The sequence below is a fragment of the Ailuropoda melanoleuca genome, chromosome 10 (assembly GCF_002007445.2).
Source record: "Ailuropoda melanoleuca isolate Jingjing chromosome 10, ASM200744v2, whole genome shotgun sequence".
Classification (NCBI taxonomy): Eukaryota; Metazoa; Chordata; class Mammalia; order Carnivora; family Ursidae; genus Ailuropoda; species Ailuropoda melanoleuca.
In genome coordinates, this window is record NC_048227.1 from 84,535,730 (window position 1) to 84,556,491 (window position 20,762).

At 38.9% G+C, this 20,762-nt stretch overlaps 1 protein-coding gene across 3 annotated transcripts in view; it reads left to right on the forward strand.

Moving 5' to 3' along the window:
* Window positions 1-13,055: 13,055 nt before the first annotated feature.
* The window catches only part of CCDC28A (coiled-coil domain containing 28A), an 11,897-nt gene continuing 4,190 nt past the window's right edge, over window positions 13,056-20,762 (forward strand). The window contains exons 1-4 of one of the 3 annotated variants that reach the window (XM_034669199.1): window positions 13,056-13,209; window positions 15,071-15,270; window positions 15,960-16,123; window positions 18,871-19,025. In XM_034669199.1, coding sequence (XP_034525090.1) covers window positions 15,113-15,270; window positions 15,960-16,123; window positions 18,871-19,025 — 477 coding nt within the window. In that variant the 5' untranslated portion in view covers window positions 13,056-13,209; window positions 15,071-15,112. The remainder of the gene's footprint in view (window positions 13,210-15,070; window positions 15,271-15,959; window positions 16,124-18,870; window positions 19,026-20,762) is intronic. The other 2 variants (XM_034669201.1, XM_034669200.1) reach the window with 2 other exon arrangements.

The window sequence follows — 20,762 nt, forward strand, 5'->3', positions numbered from 1 at the left end:
CGGAGAGGTGGAAGATACGGAAGGCCATTCCAGGCTAAGGAGACAGAATGTGTGAGAGCAGTTACGAAGTGCCTCCAAGGACAGAGAATGGCAAGTAGTGTCCAAGGGAAAGAAGGCAGGCATCTTACAGCCAGGTCATAAAGGACCTGCTCACCCAGGCCAGGGAATGTGTTGCTTATCTTAGGCCTGAGGACAGAAGCCATTTCGTTTGGCCATATATATTGTACTTCTGGTTATCTTACAGTAGCTTCACCTTTATGCCAGGTTAGTCTCCCTTTTCCCCTCTTCCACTCCCCATGCTTCCACAGCATTCCATTCATACTATGTCCCTGCATGTATCATGTGGCATTGTAATCACTTGTTTACAAGCCTGCATCTCCTGTTAGGCATGAGCTCCTGTAGACTCTGTCCCCGAGCCCACATTATAGTCCAAAGAGGTAGGAAACGCTTAAATACTTAGTGAATGAACAGCTACGCTGTCTCAGGACAAAAAAGAAAACAAGAAAAACTGTGGGAGGATGCAATTCCTAGTAGATATGTTTCCACAAGGAGAAAAAGAAGAAACCAAGAACTGAATGATCAGAAGGAAAAACAGGATCAGAAGGAAAAAAGACCGAAAGTTTGGCCCGACCCTGGAGTGGGAGTGGGGACCCTCAGGGCGCGTTCACTTAACAGCTGTGACTAGAAAAATCTGGGCAGCTATCATATTAATCAATTCTTATTATACTACTATATTTAGAAAGTGGCAGTTCTGTATATGTCCATATGGCACAAAATCTAAGGTACATTGTTAACTGAAAAAAGAAAGTTGCAGAACAATGTGCGTATCCTACGTGTGTGGGGGAAACACGTCTGTATAAATAGACCGACACATATATTCATATACTTATACATGCATGAGATGGAAATCAATAACACAGGTTGTCTCTGGAGAGTTCCTTTTCATTATAAAACTTTCACTACCTTTTACTTTAATACTACATACATACATTCATCTCCTCAAAATTTATTTCTGAAAATCTATAAAGTGATATTTTAGAATACATTTCTAAGGCTAACTTTTAGAAAAGGAAGCCATACACACACACACACACGGAAGAAAGGTCTGTAATGATACATGCCAAAATGTGAATGGTACACATTCTGTGGATATTTTTTATTCTCTCCTTTTCTAGTCTTTTCTGTTTCCCTTTTCTAATTTTGCTGGTTCCTCCTTTTTCCCAGAGCTCAGTCCTTAGTAGTTTTCTCTGCCTGCTTTTTTTGTTTTTCTTTTTGTGCTCTCATGGAATCTCATAATTTTAAATACCAATAATATGCTGGACAAATTTATATTTGCAGGCAAGATCTGGGCTCCAGACTTAAATATACAATGTTTATTCAACATCTCCACTTGGATGTCTAAACATCATCTCAAACAAAAGTGAACTTCCTGCCCCGTCCCACACATTTCCAACACACAAGTCTGCCCATCTTAGTCTATGGAAAATCCTTCTTGCAGTTGCTTAGAGTAAAGACTTGGGAGTCATTCCTGACTTATTTTTCACAGCCCCCACCCAATCTTTCAATAAACCTTGTTAGTTTTACCTTCAAAATGGATCTGGGTTTTGACCCCTTCTCACCTCCTTCACAGTGGCCCGCCTGGTCCAGGCACCATCATCTCTCCCATGGATCACATCAGTGCTCTCCATATTGGCCTCCCTGCTTCTCCCCTTTACTCTCTACAGTGTATCCCCAACAGCAGCATGATGTAGTGATCTATCAAAATATAGACCCGATCATGTCATTCTTCTGCTCAAAACTCTCCAGGTGCTTCCACTTCTCAAAGAGGAAAAGCCCAAACCCTTAAAATAGCCTGCAGGAGGGGCGCCTGGGTGGCTCAGTCGTTCAGCGTCTGCCTTCGGCTCAGAGCGTGTTTCCAGGGTCCTGGGATCGAGCCCTGCATCGGGCTCCCTGCTTGGCAGGAAGCCTGCTCCTCCCTCTCCCACTCCCCCTGCTTGTGTTCCCTCTTTTGCTGGCTGTCTCTCTGTCAAATTAATAAATAAAATCTTTAAAAAAAAAAAAAAACAGCCTGCAGGGCCCCATGTAATCTGCCCAGCCCTCCCCACCACCCTCCACTCACACAGTCTTCTCTCTTCACCCCACCATTTCTCACCCTTTCTCTGGTTCATCCCCCTCCAGTGAGCCTGGCTTCTTTACTGGTTTTCACACACAGGACATACTCCCATCTTACGCCATGGTGCTGGTTCTTCCTCTGCTATGACCTCAGGTATTCTCAAGATCCATTTCCTCCCTTCCTTCAAGTCTTTGCTCTTTTCTCGAGATCAATTTCCTCCCTTCCTTCAAGTCTTTGCTTCAAGTCTTTGTGTTCCTGCAATGCCCCATCTAAAACTGCAAGCACCCACCCACAACCCTATTCCCTGTCCCAGTTAGATCTTTTCCCCTAACACTCATCCCTTTCTATTCTATAATGATGATTTGATTAATTCATACATAATTGGCCATGCTCACATTGGAATACAAGCTCCATGAAAACAGGGATCTTTGTCTGTATTGTTCACTTAGCCTGGAAAATACATGGCATAGAATAGATGCTCAATAAATACATGTTGAATAAGTTTGCATTACCCGTGCTGTAAAGAATAATTTTTAAATAAAAATCACTATCATGAATGAATGCTACAAGTGTACAGTTAATCATAATTTGAAAGCTTTCTTGAATGTGTACAAACATTATATTTTCTGTTAAAAAACCTTTCCATTTTTGTTATCCTAGGAAAATACATTTCTGGGTTTTACTTATTTTTTTCCTATTTATCAGGACTGCAGTAGCATAAGAAGTTTTTCACTCTGGAAAAACACTGTAAGCCACTTCATTCCAGTGATTTCCTTTTCTGCTGTAGGCAGCACAGCAAAGGCAAGATCAGCAGCATCAGGGCTAAACAACAGGGGTGCCTGTCTCCACCACTATGTTAGCCTTGTGTGCTTTCAAACAAGGGTTTTGACCTCTCTGAGCCTCCTTTTCCACATCTGGAAAATGGGAATGAAACCTCATATGGTCGTGAAGATTAAATGGGACCAGAGCTAACATTTGCCGGGTGCTTATATCACGAAGTGGGTAAAATCATCACCGTATTCACAGCTTAGGAAACAGAGGCCAAAGGGTAGAGAACTAGTTAGGTAGGAGAGTCAGAACCCTGTTCCCTAAATAGTAAGTTTAGGGCTCTTCCCCTCCACCCTCACTACCTTTTATCTCTTTGGGAAAGGGTAAAGGGTAGACAGAGTGTCTAAAGGCAACCAACTGGGAAGTAAGCTTGACTCCGCCTTCAGAATGTGAAAGACCACTGCCCTAAGCAGGGGACCTTTGGCAAGTCCACTACTGCCACAATTGGGGGGCACAAGAACCACCCATGTAATCACAAATCTAAGCAAGTTAGATAGAATTAACAATAATACAGGGCAATATGCCTGCCACCTCTCCTTCCCGATTCACGTAGATAATCATGCAAAGTCAAATTCTCCTCCTTTTTATTCCTCCTGTCAGGTCTCGGCTCCTTAACTGATTTCCACCCCAGAAATCTCTTTCTCATACTCCACATAGATGTACACTTCAATCCATTTCCACTTCTCATTAACTCTCATCCAGTTACCTCGAGTAAACCTTTCTCCCTCTTTCTGATATCCTTCATTCCACTTAAAAGCTCCAAAATAACTCCATTATGGTTGGTAAGCACCAAAGCAGTGTTCATACTGCACTGAAATTAAGAAAAGACCCACCATTCACTTTGAACTGCTCTAGGCTCAGTGAACGATACCGTGTACTATCCTAGACAGTGACCAGATAGGTGTCGCCTTCAAAATCTTCTCAGACAAGTCCCTTACCTCTTTACTTGAAATTAATGTAGCTGTGGTGGACAGTGGTTAAGGTGGCCACAGGCTGTCTCAAATCCCAGTAGTAGCTGTGTGACTTCTGGCAACTATTTATCCCTTGTCCCAGTTTCCTCATCTGTGAAGTGGGATCATAATGGAATCTACCTCCTAGGATTATTATGAAGATTAAATGAGTTAATCCATATAAAGTCTTTAGAATGGCTTCTGGCACAGAGCAAGAGCAAAATAAACACGGACCACTGGTATTTCCTCATATGCGAATATTCAATATTTTAAAAACATTTTCAATCTCTTGTTCTTTAACATACTTTTATGGGATATCTGGGTGGCTCAGTCGGTTAAGTGCCATTGGCTCAGGTCATGATCCCAGGGTCCTGGGACAGAGTCCCACATCGGTCTCCTTGCTCAGCAGGGAGCCTGCTTCTCCCTCTGCCTGCTGTTCCCCCTGCTTGTGCTCTTGCTCTCTCTGACAAATGGATGAATAAGATCTTAAATAAAATAAAATAAAATAAAATAAAATAAAATAAGATACTTTTATTACATTAACCTTTAGAGTGAATTTAACTACAAATAGTGTTTCAGTCATATAACCAATTAAATACACTTCTCCTAGGTAACCTGAAGATCTAATACTCACAATAATGTTTCTATGGAAAGCTTATTTTGAATTCAGAAATATTTGCAAATGAAATTTTGAAGCACATTTTATCTGGAAGATAGGGAATGCTTACATTAAAAATGCAAACGTGTGGGTTGCCTGGGTGGCTCAGTCAGTTAAGCAGTCGACTCTGGATTTCATCTCAGGTCATGCTCTCAGAGTCCCGAGATGGAGCCCCGAGTTGGGCTCTGCACTCAGTGGGGAGTCTGCCTGAGATTCTCTCTCATTTTCTCCCTCTGCCCCTCCCCCTGATCGCATACACATGCACGTGTTCTTGCGCTCTCACTCTCTCTCAAATAAATTTTTTAAAAATGCAAATGTGCATAAAACCAGGACATATGATTTAATTTACCATAAAATTCTTCACTTTTTTGAAATAGGGCTTATTCCGTAAACAATTCATCTATTTCTATTGATACAGCTGGTATGCATCAGGTATCTCTGAAAGTATGAATCAGGGGTGAAGGGATCCAGGATCTCTTTGCTTATTCACAGAGCTTGGCTTTTACAACCAGACTCACAAACGCTAAAAAACACTGTGTTTGTATAAAATAACCTCTTTACACTATACCATCTGCACTTGCTTGAGGGGGCAGTTTCCTGAAAATAAGTTACTCAGCTAAAGAACTCTGATCTGCAGGGGTCGCTGGTAGCGTACAAGGAGCAGAAGGTTGGACGTACAATAAGGAAGCTGATCCTACAAGCTACTTCCTTTCCATCTCTCCAAATAAGGAAACACCACTGTGTCCTGCAGACCTGGTGAAGTTCTGCTTATTTTGGAATTAAAAACAACAGAATATTTGTTGGTACGATTGTCAGATTTAGGGGAAAAAAAATGCAGGATGACCAGTTGAAGGTGATTTTCAGATACACAAGGAATATTTAGTATCGGGATGTCCCAAATATTGCATGGGGCTTATACAAATAAAGTATTCTTCGTGTATCTGAAATTCACATTTTTTTTAAAGATTTTATTTCTTTATTCGACAGAGATAGAGACAGCCAGCGAGAGAGGGAACACAAGCAGGGGGAGTGGGAGAGGAAGAAGCAGGCTCATAGGGGAGGAGCCCGATGTGGGGCTCGATCCCGTAACGCTGGGATCACGCCCTGAGCCGAAGGCAGACGCTTTAACCGCTGTGCCACCCAGGCGCCCCTGAAATTCACATTTAACTGGCCATCTTGCATTTAATCTGGTCACCCTATTTGTTGGGAGATGATTTATTTCCAGACATATTACTGCTCAATTTCTCTCTCCCTCTCTCTCTCTCTCTCACACACACATACACATTTTCATACTTTGAATACATGTATTTTATAAACAAAGCACCCAAATTTGTATTTACCATCAATGTTTTGGAAACTGCTTGAATTAGGGAACTACCAGTAATTCTCATTTGTGATGAAACTGGGAAAAAAGGCCATAATCTCATGTAGTTATATTTTATTTCTTCTTTGGCTCTGTACATTACAGAAATAAACTAAGAATTGGTTTTTAATTTTAATTAATTTATATTCTCAAAAGTTAAATGGAAGCTAGGCTCAAAACAATTTAATATGAGATAATACTGCCACCTGCAGATCAGAGGCATGTATGACTAAGAATCCATCTAAATTAGAATTCTTGAAAGTAATCTGAGTTACGGTGACACCTGATTTAATAATAATGCCATTCTGCCACTTGCCATCATATGGGTCTGATTTTTCCTCATTTATTCATTAATTTGATGAATATGTTCTAATCTATTGTATGCCAGACACTGTACTAGGCTTTGGTAATATAAAAATGCATAAAACCTAGTTCCTTCCTTGAGCAGCTAACAGACTAGTAGGAGACACCAGCATATTATCAGGTGTCATCCCATGTACCCCTTACCCTTTATGAGTGAAGCAAAATTGAGGGGTGCCTCCTGGCTCAGTCAGTTAGGCAACCAACTCCTGGTTTTGGCTCAGGTCATGATCTCAGGGTCATAATATCGAGCCCCACGACAGGCTTGGGGCTCAGCGTGGAGTCTGCTTCAGATTCTCTCCTTCTCCCTCTACCCCTACCCCTACTCGTGCTCTGTCTCTCCCTCTCAAATAACTAACTAACTAACTAAATACATACATACATAATTTTTTTAAAAGAGTGAAATGAAATTTAATATAATACTTGTCTTCATGTAGTGGAAAACTCATCTCTCTCTTTCTTTCTAAAATTATAACAAAGACTATGGTTTGTAATTTTCCCCATCACCTTGGACTCTAAGCTCCTGCTTCACCTGATGTAGTGAAGTTTATAGATGACTTTACTGCTATACACGTATTGCTCTTGTTCAAAGTAAATTTCCCAAAGATGCAGAATACAATGCTTTTTCCTTGATTTTCATGATCAATTCACACAAAACTTTGAGCTTGAAGGGGATTTATCTTGAAGTTTGAAAGCATGGAAGACGTGTGTGTCTATGTAGGTGTAATTACAGCAACACTAACGATTACAAACTGGACAAAAGAGTTCATTGATCTTTTTAAAATCCACTCCCTCCTACCACTTTGACACTCCTTTCTCACTCTGCTCCCTTCTTTGCTGTCCTTTTTCTCAACATTTCCCAACCTCTACCCTCTACTACACTGAACAATTCTTCCCACTTTATTATATAGAACAATATAACTTTCTCAGTTTCATATCCCCAAACTCAGCCTCCTGCCCACCTGCACATATCCAACTCTCATTGCTATATTATGACACACAATGGGACATCTGCCTAGGGTCTCATCACCCTTTTCCCTCTATATAAGATTTATTCCTCCTTGACAGGAATTATGACGACTCTTAAAAGACAGAGTGGTAGCAATTTAGGGTTTTTTTTTAAAGATTTTATTTATTTATTCAACAGAGATAGAGACAGCCAGCGAGAGAGGGAACACAAGCAGGGGGAGTGGGAGAGGAAGAAGCAGGCTCATAGCGGAGGAGCCTGATGTGGGGCTCGATCCCAGAACACCAGGATCACGCCCTGAGCCGAAGGCAGACGCTTAACCGCTGTGCCACCCAGGCGCCCCAGCAATTTAGGTTTTAAATAACATTTTAAAATTTCCTTGTTAGATAGAGATATAAACAAAGTGCTTTGAGGGCCCCTCTATTCTTTCCTTCCTCTCTGCCTTTCTTCCCTCCCTACCTTCTACTTTCTCTTCTAGACTGTAAGCTATCCCTATAAACATTTCTTACTACTCTTGTGGTACTCTTTGGGAATACTGCTAAACTTAAAATTCAACAAGGGACAGAAAACTGGATGGAAGGGTTGTCATGCAATACAGCTAATTTGCTGGTCCACAGTATACTTTGTTTTCTGGTTAAGCCTGTAACACAAGCCTTCTTCTAAAGTTGGAGTGTTCCTAGGACAAGAACTTGGAGAAAAGTTATTGGAAATATGAACTGTCCTCTTGCTGATATCTTGCTGATAACCATTCCCTAATCCTGTTAACTACTCTTGGCCATAAAAAAGGAAGTGTAAATGTAAAATCACATTAAAACATTAATTTTGGAAAATCATAAACTAAAACTATCCCAAATATTAAGTTGAAAATAACTATTCAATTAACAATTTCCCTAAACTTTTGGATTAGTTTCTTCAATCAGATCTTGGAATGAAGGCTGGTGTACCAAAACACAAATTGCCCAGCTGAAAAAGAGCGTTTTCCTGGGCATTAGTGACATTATCTGTTTGGCACTGAGACTAGGCCTAGATCTTTGGACTTTGAAGTTTAAAAAGGCATTGTGGAAATCACTTCACTTGCAGAAATAAAACTAGACAACTTCATCAATTCACAACACACACATTTATCAGTATCTACCTTATGTCACATTCTATGCAATGTGCTTAAGATACAAAATCAAAACATGGTATCTGCCCTCAAGGAATTTATAGCCTAATGAAGAAGACAAATAAATCAAAGACCAAATATGTAAGAATTCTGTAAATAGCTAAGTCTTTGTAATTTTTCATGTCAGTTGTTTACCCCTTGTTTGTTTATCCAAAGCAGCTAGAGGTAAAATACAATTATAAGAATCTCTGTGTTTATTTTTGAGCCCTTCACTAATGCCTAACATGTACATCTTAGAGTAGACCAGTACCCTGGCATTCTTTCAGTTTTGTGAATATGGTAAGCTCATCTATATTTTAGGGATTTTTTTATTAGCTGTTTCCAGAGCCAAGCATGCAAAGAAGCATGGAGCCTCACCTATCCTAGCCTAGGCATTCTGGTATGGCAGGAAAAGTAGGTGGAGAAACACTTAGCAAATGAGGAATAGGCTTCCAAACTAAAACAAAACAAAACAAGACCTCTTCCCTTTAAGAACCACAGGGACGACAAGGGGATGACTCTTTTTCCAGGCACTAAGGTAGAGTAGCCATTTGTTTTGGGTTGAGATACCTGCCTTTTCCTTTAGAATGTGACCTTCTCAAGGGGAAAGACAATGCATGTTTGTATGTCAAGAAATGAGGATGTAAAACACTGGCTTCCAAACCCATTCATCACCTGAAGATTTACAAAAAAATATTCCTGATTCAAATGAAAAGTGGAATAAACCGATGACATTAATGATGCTATTGGAAATCTGAACACTGACTGGATATTTAATAATATTAAGCAATTATTACTGCTTTAGGAATAACAGCAATATCACGGTTACATTTTTTCTATCTTTTAGGGATCTATACTGAAATATTACAGATTAAATAATGTCTGGGATTTGATTCCATATAATAGAGAAGAGGAGAAAATGTAGGGGGAGTGATTTAACTGAAACAAGATTGGTCATGAGTCAATAGGTGGATAATGGGTACGATGCATTCATTGTACCATTGTGTCTTCTTTGATATATGTTTGAAATTTTCCATAAGAAAAATATTTTTTTAAAAGAGAGATTCCTGAGTTCCCAAGAGATTCTGGCTTATTACGTCCAGAGCCTGTGAACTGGTATGTTGGCATCACCGTCACTACCAGGAGATTCACCAACAGCACTCCTCCCTGCCTACCTATGCTACAGAGTATATTCGTGGTGGGGCTAGAGAGTGTTGTTGATCAAACCTCTTATCCTTTAAATATTGTCCTTCGGAAGAAGGCATCTGATCAGCATAATTTACACAAGATGTCCATTTAACAGTAAATCCAAAGGAGGCATTCTTGCAGTTTAAAGAAATTCTAGTAAATCTCAAAGAACAAAATTTCTCTCAGGGAAGAACTCTAGACTTCGGGTAAAAGAAATCACACTCCAAGCTGGTGCAGCCACTCGAAAAGAGTATGGCAGTTCCTCAAAAAGTTAAAAATAGAGCTACCCTATGACCCTGCAATTGCACCACTAGATATTTACCCAAAAGATACAAGCATAGTGATCTGGAGGGGCACCTGCACCCCAATGTTTATAGCAGCACTGTCCATAATAACTAAACTATGGAAAGAGCCCAGATGTCCATCCACAGATGAATGGATAAAGAAGATGTGGTATCTATCTATCTATAATGGAATACCACTCAGCCATCAAAAAAATAAAATCTTACCATCCTCAACGACATGAAATAAGTCAACCAGAGAAAGCCAATTATCATATGATTTTACTCATATGTGGAATTTAAAAAACAAAACAGAGGAGCACAGGAGAAGAGAGGGAAAAAAAAAACAAGACAAAATCAGAGAGGGAGACAAACCATAAGAGACTCTTAATCATAGGAAACAAACTGAGGGTTGATGGAGGGGAGGGGTAGGAGGCTGGGATAACTGGGTGATGGACATTAAGGAGGGCATGTGATGTAATGAACATTATGTGTTATATATAATTGATGAAACTGAACTCTACCTCTGAAACTAATAATATACTATATGTTAATTGAATTTAAAATAAATAAAATTAAATTTTAAAAAATAAAATTAAAATTGAAAGAAATCACACTCCAAATTGTACATCTGTAGCTCTATCTCACGCATTCTGTCTCTAAATCAGTACAATTTGCTACACAGACCTCTTGCTTCCTCAAACATGCCAACCTCATTTGTGCATACAGACCTGTGGTTTAACCATATATTTTGCCCAAGGTGGTTCTTCCTTCAGATCATTCCATGGCTGGTTCCTGTACTTCATTCATATCTCAACCCCTAAAGTTGCTTTTTCAGAAAGGCCTTCCCTGACGCTCCCTGTTCAGTACGCCACACCTTAGAGTAACACCCTATGACCTTAAGCTGTTATTTCAGAGCACTTTTCACTAACTGAAACTCTCTCGTTTACTAATTTATTGTTCATCTCCTTTATCGGGACTATAAGATCTCTCACTGTAGGGCTCTTATCCATTTGGTTCATAGAGGTCCTCTGACCTCCTATAATAGTCTCTGGCCAAAATAGGGACTCAATACAGAACTTTGAAGACCTGAAATATGTACATTTGTAAGGATACCTTCTTGTGTCCCTACATTATATTAGGGGTTGCAAATGTAAATATCACAGGGCTCAGATGAGTACTAAAGGCAGAAGGACTTAGAGAAAAACTAGAAAGCACCTGAAATGATCTAAAGGAAACAGTCGCTCGGCAGCTTGACCTATTGTTGCCAGGTTACAGTGCAGATCTAGTGTGCTCAGATCTTCCCATTATTATTAGAATGCCAAATGAATGAGATGACATCCATTTTTTTATTCCTTCCATTTTAACTGTTAGTAACCAATTTGAAAAGATTAGAATCGCATGTGAATCACTACTTTGCAAGCTCTGCTCATAGAGATAAAATAATTCAGAGATTAGTTAAGAGACATTGAGAAAAGATATCGAGAAGATTGTACCCTACGACATTGTTTGTAATGGTGAAAAACAGGAAATAACCTAAATTTATCCATCACTAGAGGAATTCCCAAATAATGTGTGGGAAATTTATTTGACAGAATACTCTACAGCCAAAATAAATGAAGTCTAGCCATGTGTATCAATGTGGATAGATCTCAAAAAGAGTTGAATGAAAAAGCCAAGTTGTAGATCAATACACAAAATATAATAGCATTCGTGTAAAACTTCAAAAGCCTAGTCATTCTATATATTGCTTATAAACACATAGTAATAGTGAAAGCATACAAACCTAGATTAGCAAGCTGCTTATCAAATTCAAGACCATAGTTGCCTCTCAGAAGGGAAGCAGAGTGGTACTAGGAATAGGGGCACCCACTTAATCTGTAATGTTCTATTTCTTTCATTTAAAAATATAAAATGACAGGGGCTCCTGGGTGGCACAGCGGTTAAGCGTCTGCCTTCGGGCGTGATCCCAGCGTTGTGGGATCGAGCCCCACATCAGGCTCCTCTGCTATGAGCCTGCTTCTTCCTCTCTCACTCCCCCTGCTTGTGTTCCCTCTCTCGCTGGCTGTCTCTATCTCTGTCAAATAAATAAATAAAATCTTTAAAAAATATATATATAAAATGACAAAATGTAACATCATACCATTCTGGATGGTGGATACATGAATGTTCACTCCGTCTTTCTTTTTAAAAAATTTCCAGATTTTTAAAAATGGAGGGAGTGGTGGTGGCAAAAATGCCCAAACTAGAATACTTGGCTTCTCCTTTACTCTGCCTCTCTAGAATTGATATATTGATATCAATCTCTAGATACAGTTTCCTCATTAACAAATTCAGGAGAAATATGTGGTACTATCCGGAGTCTCTACAAGATCTATAAACCTGAAACTATCCAGAGTCTCTAAAGATCTACAAAACTAAAACCTCCCCAACTCTAACACCACACGGTAAATGATTTCCAGACTAGGGAATGAAACACGGATCTCTCCCCTCATTTAGGATAGTTCATCTCTCACAATCCACAATTCCTTCTCCAGAAGAAATATGTATAATGGAACAACTGTCTTGGTGACAGAGAGACGTGGATTTATTAGCCTTTCCGAGTGTCAGAGTCCTCACCTCTAAAATGGGGATTATAACACCTACCTCCTAGAACTGTAGTGAGGGTGAGAGATAATGTATGTCTAAGGCCCGAACAGAATAGCTCTCATCATTAATGAAATCTCATTTAGGGGCTTGGGGTCCCTAGACAGAATCGCGGTTTTTCACGCTGCCTTCCGAGAGAAAGTTGGTTTACCTTGAGAAGTCCCAGCGACGTAGTTGATTCAGTTGCTATGGCGACACTCCGGTTCCGCCTCCGGGCTTGCTCGAATAGCATGCTGGGAATTGTAGTGCGTGGGGACTGACACTCACCCAGGGGGCGGGGCAGCTTCCGGAAAGGGCACTGAATTTCTCGTTTTGCACTGAATTTCTCGTTTTGCCTCTACCGCCGTCCCTTAACCCTCTGTGTTTCTGGGCCACAGAACCCAAAATAAAAGCCCAACTATGAGTCTCCTTTTCCACGTCCGCCTAAAGTACAGTTGAGGGCAGGACAGTGGAAGCAATGCAGTGCCAAGGGCGGAGACGGGAGCCGCACTGCTAGGGCAGGAAGAGGCGAGGCTCCCGCCGGGGGCGCGGGGCTCCGCCTCTTTACATCACTTCCGTAAACAAAAAGAGCTGTGGAGGCTCTGGGTCCGGGATGTGACCCCGGCTCAAGCTGCAGCGGGAGCGTCGGCGGTTGCAGCTGCGGCGGTGGCTTCGGAGCCTCCGGGGTCTTTGCAGGTTGAGGAAGAGGACCCCGAGCCTCTCCTTCCTCAGGTATGAAGTGGAAGCAAAAGCGCTCCCGCAGTGTCCCTGTTAGGCCCCTTCCACCCCACTCACTCTGGCCACGCCTCAATTCGGAGAGCTGAAGGGTCACCGTGTCGGCTGATTGGAGAAGGGGAATGAGGTGAAGTCAAGAGGGACTACTAGTGGTCTTGTTTGAAGGCTGTGGGTTCCTGGCAATGAAAACCAGTGTGTGAGTAACTGTGAGCAGTCTGCGAAGGCCTTCTCTAAAACGCTCCTTGCTACGTGGTTTGCAGGAAAGATTTCGGTTCTCTTGTGGCAGAGATTTGCCTTCCAGAAACGGATGGATTTCGAGCCCTGGCCCTTCAGTACATCATAGTTTAAACCACTATTGGTTTATTTGCATTGCTTTACTAACTAGGGTTTTTTTTTTTTTCTTGTATCACCAAATGCGTATCAGCATCATTAAATTCGAAGGCTAGTGTGTTTATGTGTATCACAAATTTATACAGATCTTGCCTCTTTGGAGAACTGATATCCCATTGTCTCTATTCAGTTGCTTATTAAAATTCCATTTAATTTGTGTTGTATGCTGAAACAATGCCCAAATGTCTGTTCTGTTACTAAAAATACTTCTTAAAGGAAAAATTGTTAGCCGAGATTTGAATGAATTTACACTTGGTATCTGGGATTAAAGACCGGTCATTAGAGCCTTTCCTTTAAAACCTTTGCTTCGTTGGAAGGATCATAGCTCCAGGTGTGATTGTCTAGAGTCAGCCAGAGCCAACTGAGCTGAAATGGTTTTAATTCCAGTGCTAGTGGCACCAAGTTTAGAGAACGGCAAAAAATCTATTTTCATTAAAATTCTCACTTATGTTAGGAGTGTAATCAGTGGATTTGAATCTTTTGTAATGGTCGTAGCATGGTTGGATTCAACACAGTGTACACAAAAAGGGCTAACACTAATAAGGTGCTTTACAGTCTGATGAGGTAAATTGCCATGTAAATTTCTCATCTCATGATACCCGAAACAATATAATTAAGAATTTAATAGTATGCATAAGTAAAAAGAAAATATAGAAGGATATTTCTAGATAGATGGCTGTTAGGAAAACAATAAAGCTGATTAATACATGCAGTAAGGGGAAAATATTGGACCTGTGTTCTCTATGGAAGGGCCAGCTGGAACTTCACAATGTAACTTTTTTGATACCAGCAAACCTAACCATATAAAATACAGGTTCATGTATCCTTGGAAATAGATAGGGAAAGTATATTCAAATTGGTCATGGAAAGTTTAATTTTACAGAACTTCAGTTGCTCAAGGAACTAGAATCAGCATTATCCCTAGGTGGAAACTGAGTTTCTGCTTAGCGGTTGAAATAAGGTTTCTAGTTATTAGTTAAAATGCAGATACCCCTTTCAGTTATACATCTGTTTGAATCTAGTTGGTTCTTCTAAGAATAAATTTAAGCAGGGAGTTCTAAAGACCACCAAAGCTTGAGTCAGGCTAAGAATACCACATGACTATTTTGTTTATTTTTTATGTATTGTTCCCCTTCTATAATGTAGGCTTTTTGAGGACAGGAACTTTGTCAGGTTCACTACCCTCTTCCCAATATCCAGAATAGTGCCTGGTAGGTGTAATATAGTAAATATTTGTGGGATGAGTGAATAAGGAAAATGGTGAAAAAAATTTTCTGTCGAATAGGCAATTTTGCTTGGGGCTTCTGTATATATATCAAAGTAGGTTAAACCTAAGGGCTCCTTATTCTAATTTTAATGACTTCTGAAATTCTTGATATATTGATATCAGCCTGTGAAGTGGGTCTTTAAACCCCTTTCATTTTTGCATATTCTAGCATGTATGTATAATTTTGCTGTATTTCCTTAGGTCTTAAGAAGCTGGCCTTAGTGCAATAAGGAACTCAGAATAATGGAGGAGCGGAAAGTGAAGAGGAGGAGTCCTAAGTCTTTTAGTGCCCACTCTACTCAGGTTGTTAATGCCAAAAAAAATGCCATTCCAGTTAGTAAAAGCACAGGGTTTTCAAATCCTGCATCACAGTCAACTTCACAGCGACCAAAGTTAAAAAGGTGAATTCTTTTTCTTTCATATTGTCACAGCAACATGCTATCAAAGTAAATACTAAATCCAGTAATTCTTATAACATTTCTTTTCTCTTGGCTTAACTTTTAGAACTATTGAGGCATGTATTATGTGTGATTTAGAAAAAAATTATGAAGGTTATGGTGTGTAGGGATTAGAACATGCAGAATGAATGATTGGTTTGAAGGCCCTTACTTTGTCTCCTATTAAAATAGACAGAGTGGGAAAACTTATAGACAAAGTTGATGCACCAGCCAGAAAAGGGAACAAAATATACAGGTTTTTTTTTTTTTAACTAAGGTAAGTGTGCTTTGGTAATTTTATTTTTTTTAAGGGTGGCATCATTTTTGTCATAGAAATGATTTGTATTTATTGTAAAAATTCAAACGCAGGAAAAGTTCAGAGAAGAAGTTTAAAACACTAAAATCCTACCACCTAGAAGTACTCATTATTAATATTTGGTGAACATCATTTGTCTTGAGGTTCTAAAGGATACAGGAGCAGCAAGTTTAAATGTGATATCTAATACTGCTGCATGTATGTGAGCATTCTGTGGTAATAGATATTTGGAAAACAAGATAATATATGTATCTTATATATATAATATATATGTATAATTCTCTCTTTTTAAAGATAATCACATACAATTAATATTTTTACTGCATCATCTTTGCAGAGTGATGAAAGAAAAGACCAGACCTCAGGGTGGAGAAGGAAAAGGTGCACAACCAGCTCCCATTCAGCACTCTTTCCTCACTGATGTCTCAGATGTTCAGGAGATGGAGAGAGGGCTTCTCAGCCTTTTGAATGATTTCCACTCGGGAAAACTTCAAGCATTCGGCAAGCCATAGATACTTCCCCTTTGTTTTTCTTTTCAAGATGTTTGCATCCTATTTTCTGCATTTGTTTTGCCATTCCTTTTAGAAGTATCATTTTCTTTTATTTAAAAAATAAAAAGGAGTCCAGAGGCAGAAAATGCAATCACTCTAGATTTCATTTGTCATGGATTATAATCTAAAATGTCAGGAAAAAGGGTTATTTTTTTATCTATTTATTTTTTGAGAGAGAGAGAGAGAGAGGTGGGAGGGGCAGAGGGAGAGGGAGAGAGAGAATCTTAAGCAGCCTCCATGCCCAGAACCTCACACATGGCTCAATCTGACAACCCTGAGATCAGGACCTGAGCCAAAATCAAGAGTCAGACGTTTAACCAACTGAGACACTCAGGCTCCAGGAAAAAGTTTTTTTTTTTAAGAAGGGAGAATTGGTTGAAATGTTAAAGTAGAATTGCTATTATGGAATAACTATCCTGAGAGTAACAAATAAAAGGAATATTCTTCATCAGTTAAATATTTTAGACTTAATGTTTTAGTTTGGGAAAGTCTCAAGATCATTTTTCTTTAGTCTTTTAAGCCTAAACTTCATTCTTGCCCACCATTCCTCACTTTTGAATTTAAAAGAATCTGATTTTCTTGCTCTTCCATGAAGACAGAGAAAGTTAACTGATTGTTCCATTAAAAACTCTGAGTGGTATCTTTGTATATGAGTTCACAAAGTATGTAGTCAGAATTTTTGTATTCAGCTTGCAACTTACCTTACAAGTCTTGTCTGATAAAATTATGTCCCTGTATTTTTTATAAAGCAATTTGAAAATTATTGAATGCACACATACAGAATCTGCATTTGATGCATAAATGTCATCAACATACATGCTGGTTTTTTGAAGCCACTACCACCAGTAAAAGGGTAAATAACTAAGGGTAAATAACTAAATAGAAAACTGGGTAAAGGTCCTGAAAAGAGCAGTTCACCTGCTTAACAAACACAAATGCGATAGTAATAAAAGAAATACCACCTCATACCAACAGACTTGCAAAATTAAAAGATTGGTAATACCTATTGCTGGTGGAATTCAGAGAAAAGAGTTCTTTCATGAGTTGCTGATGAAACTAGAAAAGTTGATGTTTGAAAGTTTTTTTCTTTAACTTTTCTCATTACTCCTGCCTGGGAATCAGTGAGCCTTTCATATCTACCAACTCATTTTCATCTGAAGGAACATTTTTCCTGTTGTTAATTGATTTCTCCTCCATCTGTTCCTTTTTATCCTTTGGAGCTTCTATTGTTCTCATGTTAGATCACCTGGATCCTTTATGATTTCTGCTTCTTTATATTTTTACTCTATATTGTCCCCCACCTTTTCTCTCTCTCTATCTGTATGTATTATATATAAAGACAGTTATATGTCTGCCAGTATATACATATGTACACACACATACACACACACACCTCTCTCTTGGGATATTTCTTCCACTTGACCTTCCAGGTTACTACTAATTGTTGAATAACATCATTAAAATAAAGGAAATATGAGCTATTTTCTATAAGGAAAAGGATGACTTTTAAGAAGCTGTAACTAGCTTCGAAATTATCAGTAGTCCACATAATTTAATGTTGTTGATTTATGAAGATGATATAAAGCTAACTGGAGGAAAATTACAGTGGAATTTACATAAATTCCTATTGATTCAAGATATGTACTTCAGCTTTAGCTGAGCTATAGTATACCTCTGAGAAAAACCAAGATTTTTTAGGAAAAAATTTTCGTATCAAGAAGTTGTAGAGGCTAGGAGCACCTGGCTGGCTCAGTCGGTGGAGCGTGCAATTCTCAGTCTCAGGGTGGTGGGTTCAAGCCCCAGGTTAGGTATAGAGATTACTTAAAAAAATAAAATCTTCTTAAAAAAATAAAGGGGGTTGTAGAGGCTATCCTTAACTGTATAAAAGTATGTAATATGTCATGTACTGTATATATATTAGCTGCCATGAGCAGATAATGCCACCTCAGAGAACTCTAGTCAATAAATAACGTAAGACCTGTCCTTTAGTAATTAAGCTGTCTTGCACTAATGAGTATACAACTGAAAATATTACATTGTGTTTCTCATGCTTCATAACATTCTTCATGCTTCGTAAATATTTTCATTTGTATTTCTTAGCAGAGGCATACATAATTGGTGGCAAAATGAGTCATGGTTGAAGTTCTTATAGGACTCTCAAGTTCACTCGTTATTATAAAATGTTAGGTCACTCAGTTCAAATGGCAGTTGTCCAATTGAACATGATTAGATGATGCTATTCCTTCTAGAAATGATATTACTATTGAAAAAAAGAATTTTCTTTACCTAAGGGATGATTTTGGGGTTTTGTTGCTTTGTTTTTCTTTAATTTTTAAAAGATTTTATTTTCAAGCAAGGTCCACCCCCAGCGTAGGCTTGTACTCATAACCCTGAGACCAAGAGTCGCAGCTGCACTGACGGAGACAGCCGGTGCCCTGATGATTTTGTGTTTTACAGAAAATCTTTCCTCTCTGATTTTCTTAGTGCCCACTGTCATTTCTAAGATTATCATTGTTTTCCTGTGAAAACAGGATTTGATTTGCGATTATATACAGAAAATATTCAGTCATTAATGACGTAATTTACCACAGAAAGAAAGCTAATTTCTTGTGAGCACCTTGAATTTAAAAGTTTTTCCTCAAGGCAGTTAGTTTGAACTGTCCTAATCTTTATTAATGTTCTGGGATGTTCCCCCAGGAAATGAATGTTCCATTGAACAGATGGAACATGTTCGGGGAATGCAGGAGAAATTAGCTCGCTTGAATTTGGAGCTCTACGGGGAGTTAGAGGAACTTCCTGAGGATAAGAGAAAAACAGCCAGTGACTCCAATCTGGACAGGCTTCTGTCTGACGTGAGTATAATTCTTTTTCTTTATTCTTTCTTTCAGTAAAAATTTTTTACTGAAATAAAGTTGATCGTTTTAATCATTTTAAAGTATACCATTTAGTGGTTTTCGGTACATTCACAGTGTTTTGCAGACATCGCCACTGTCTTAATTCCAGAACATATTCATCACCCCCAAAAGAAACCCTATACCTCTCAATTCTCCCTTCTCCTCATCCCTTAGCAGCCACTAATCTACTCTCTATCTGTATGGATTTGCTATTCTGGATATTTCACATGAAGAGAGCCACACAATATGTGATGACTTCTTATGACTGGGTTCTTTCACTTAGTGTAATATTTTCAAGTTTCACACATATTGTATTCTACTCTTTTTTTAAAAAAGAAATATGTTTCAAAGAAGTTGTATTTACATCTAAGCATATATTCTTTTTTTTTTTAAGATTTTATTTATTTATTTGACAGAGATAGAGACAGCCAGCGAGAGAGGGAACACAAGCAGGGGGAGTGGGAGAGGAAGAAGCAGGCTCCCAGTGGAGGAGCCTGACGTGGGGCTCGATCCCAGAACACCAGGATCACGCCCTGAGCTGAAGGCAGACGCTTAACGACTTTGCCACCCAGGCGCCCCTAAGCATATATTCTGAGAATGCTGGCAAATCTAAAAGTGAAAGATTCACTCTGTACATATATGATGAGATCTTAATATATAGAAGATCATGACATGATTAATACATTTTGTGTTATTCACTCAGTTCTGTATTTATTTCTAAATACAGAACTTTATTTGGTGTTGAAGGTAATTTCGTACATTGCTACATGTATCCGCTTGCTGAAGCTGCCATAACAAAGCGCTGTAAACTGGCTACCCCTGACGTGTATTTTTCACGGTTCTGGAGCCCCAAAGATGGAGATCAAGGTGTCAGCAGGGTTGGTTTCTTCTGAGGACTTTCTCCTTGGCTTGTAGATGGCCATCTTCATCTTTACATGGCATTCACCTTTTATGAGTGGGTGCCTATGTCCAAATTTCCTTTTCTTGTAAAGACACCAGTCATACTGGATTAGGGCCCACCCTAATGCTCTCATTTTAACTTACTACATCTTTGTAAGAGCCTATCTCCAAATACGCTCACATTCTGAGGTTTTGGGGGTTAGGACCAAAATGTATGAGTTTTGGGAGGGCATAATCCCATCTATAACACTATGTATGATTCTTATACTGAAAGGTGTTAATGAACTTTGCCTCTTTAAAACCTTTTTTTTGGAATAAAAATAAAGAAAAATTGGTATTTTAGTTTCAGAATAGTTTCCATACTCACTAATGACAAAAAGGTTTAATTTCTGTTGTTTCTCTTTATCCTTAGTATAAGTAAATGTGCGAGAAATGATATGCCCGTACTTTGAAAGTTTTAAGCCTATGTATTTTATTTCACATCTACTGTGTTCAATCTTACTAACAAATAAATACAAGCTCGTTTCTCAGTATATTTAGGAAAGTGACTGTGGTATGGTGAGAACACTGAATTTGAAACCAGAAAGCCTTTGTTTAGTCTGGGGTTTGCATTTTGGTTATATCTGTGTAACTCTGTCAATTTAGCTAACATTTCTGTAACTTTGATTTTTTCCTCTGTAAAATAGGTGTGATTAATTCTGCCTCATCCTGAAAACTGAATGATATGTGAAATCTTTTTGTAATCCACAAAGGTTTTAAAGATTTTGATCATTAAAATGGCAACTTTTTTTTTTT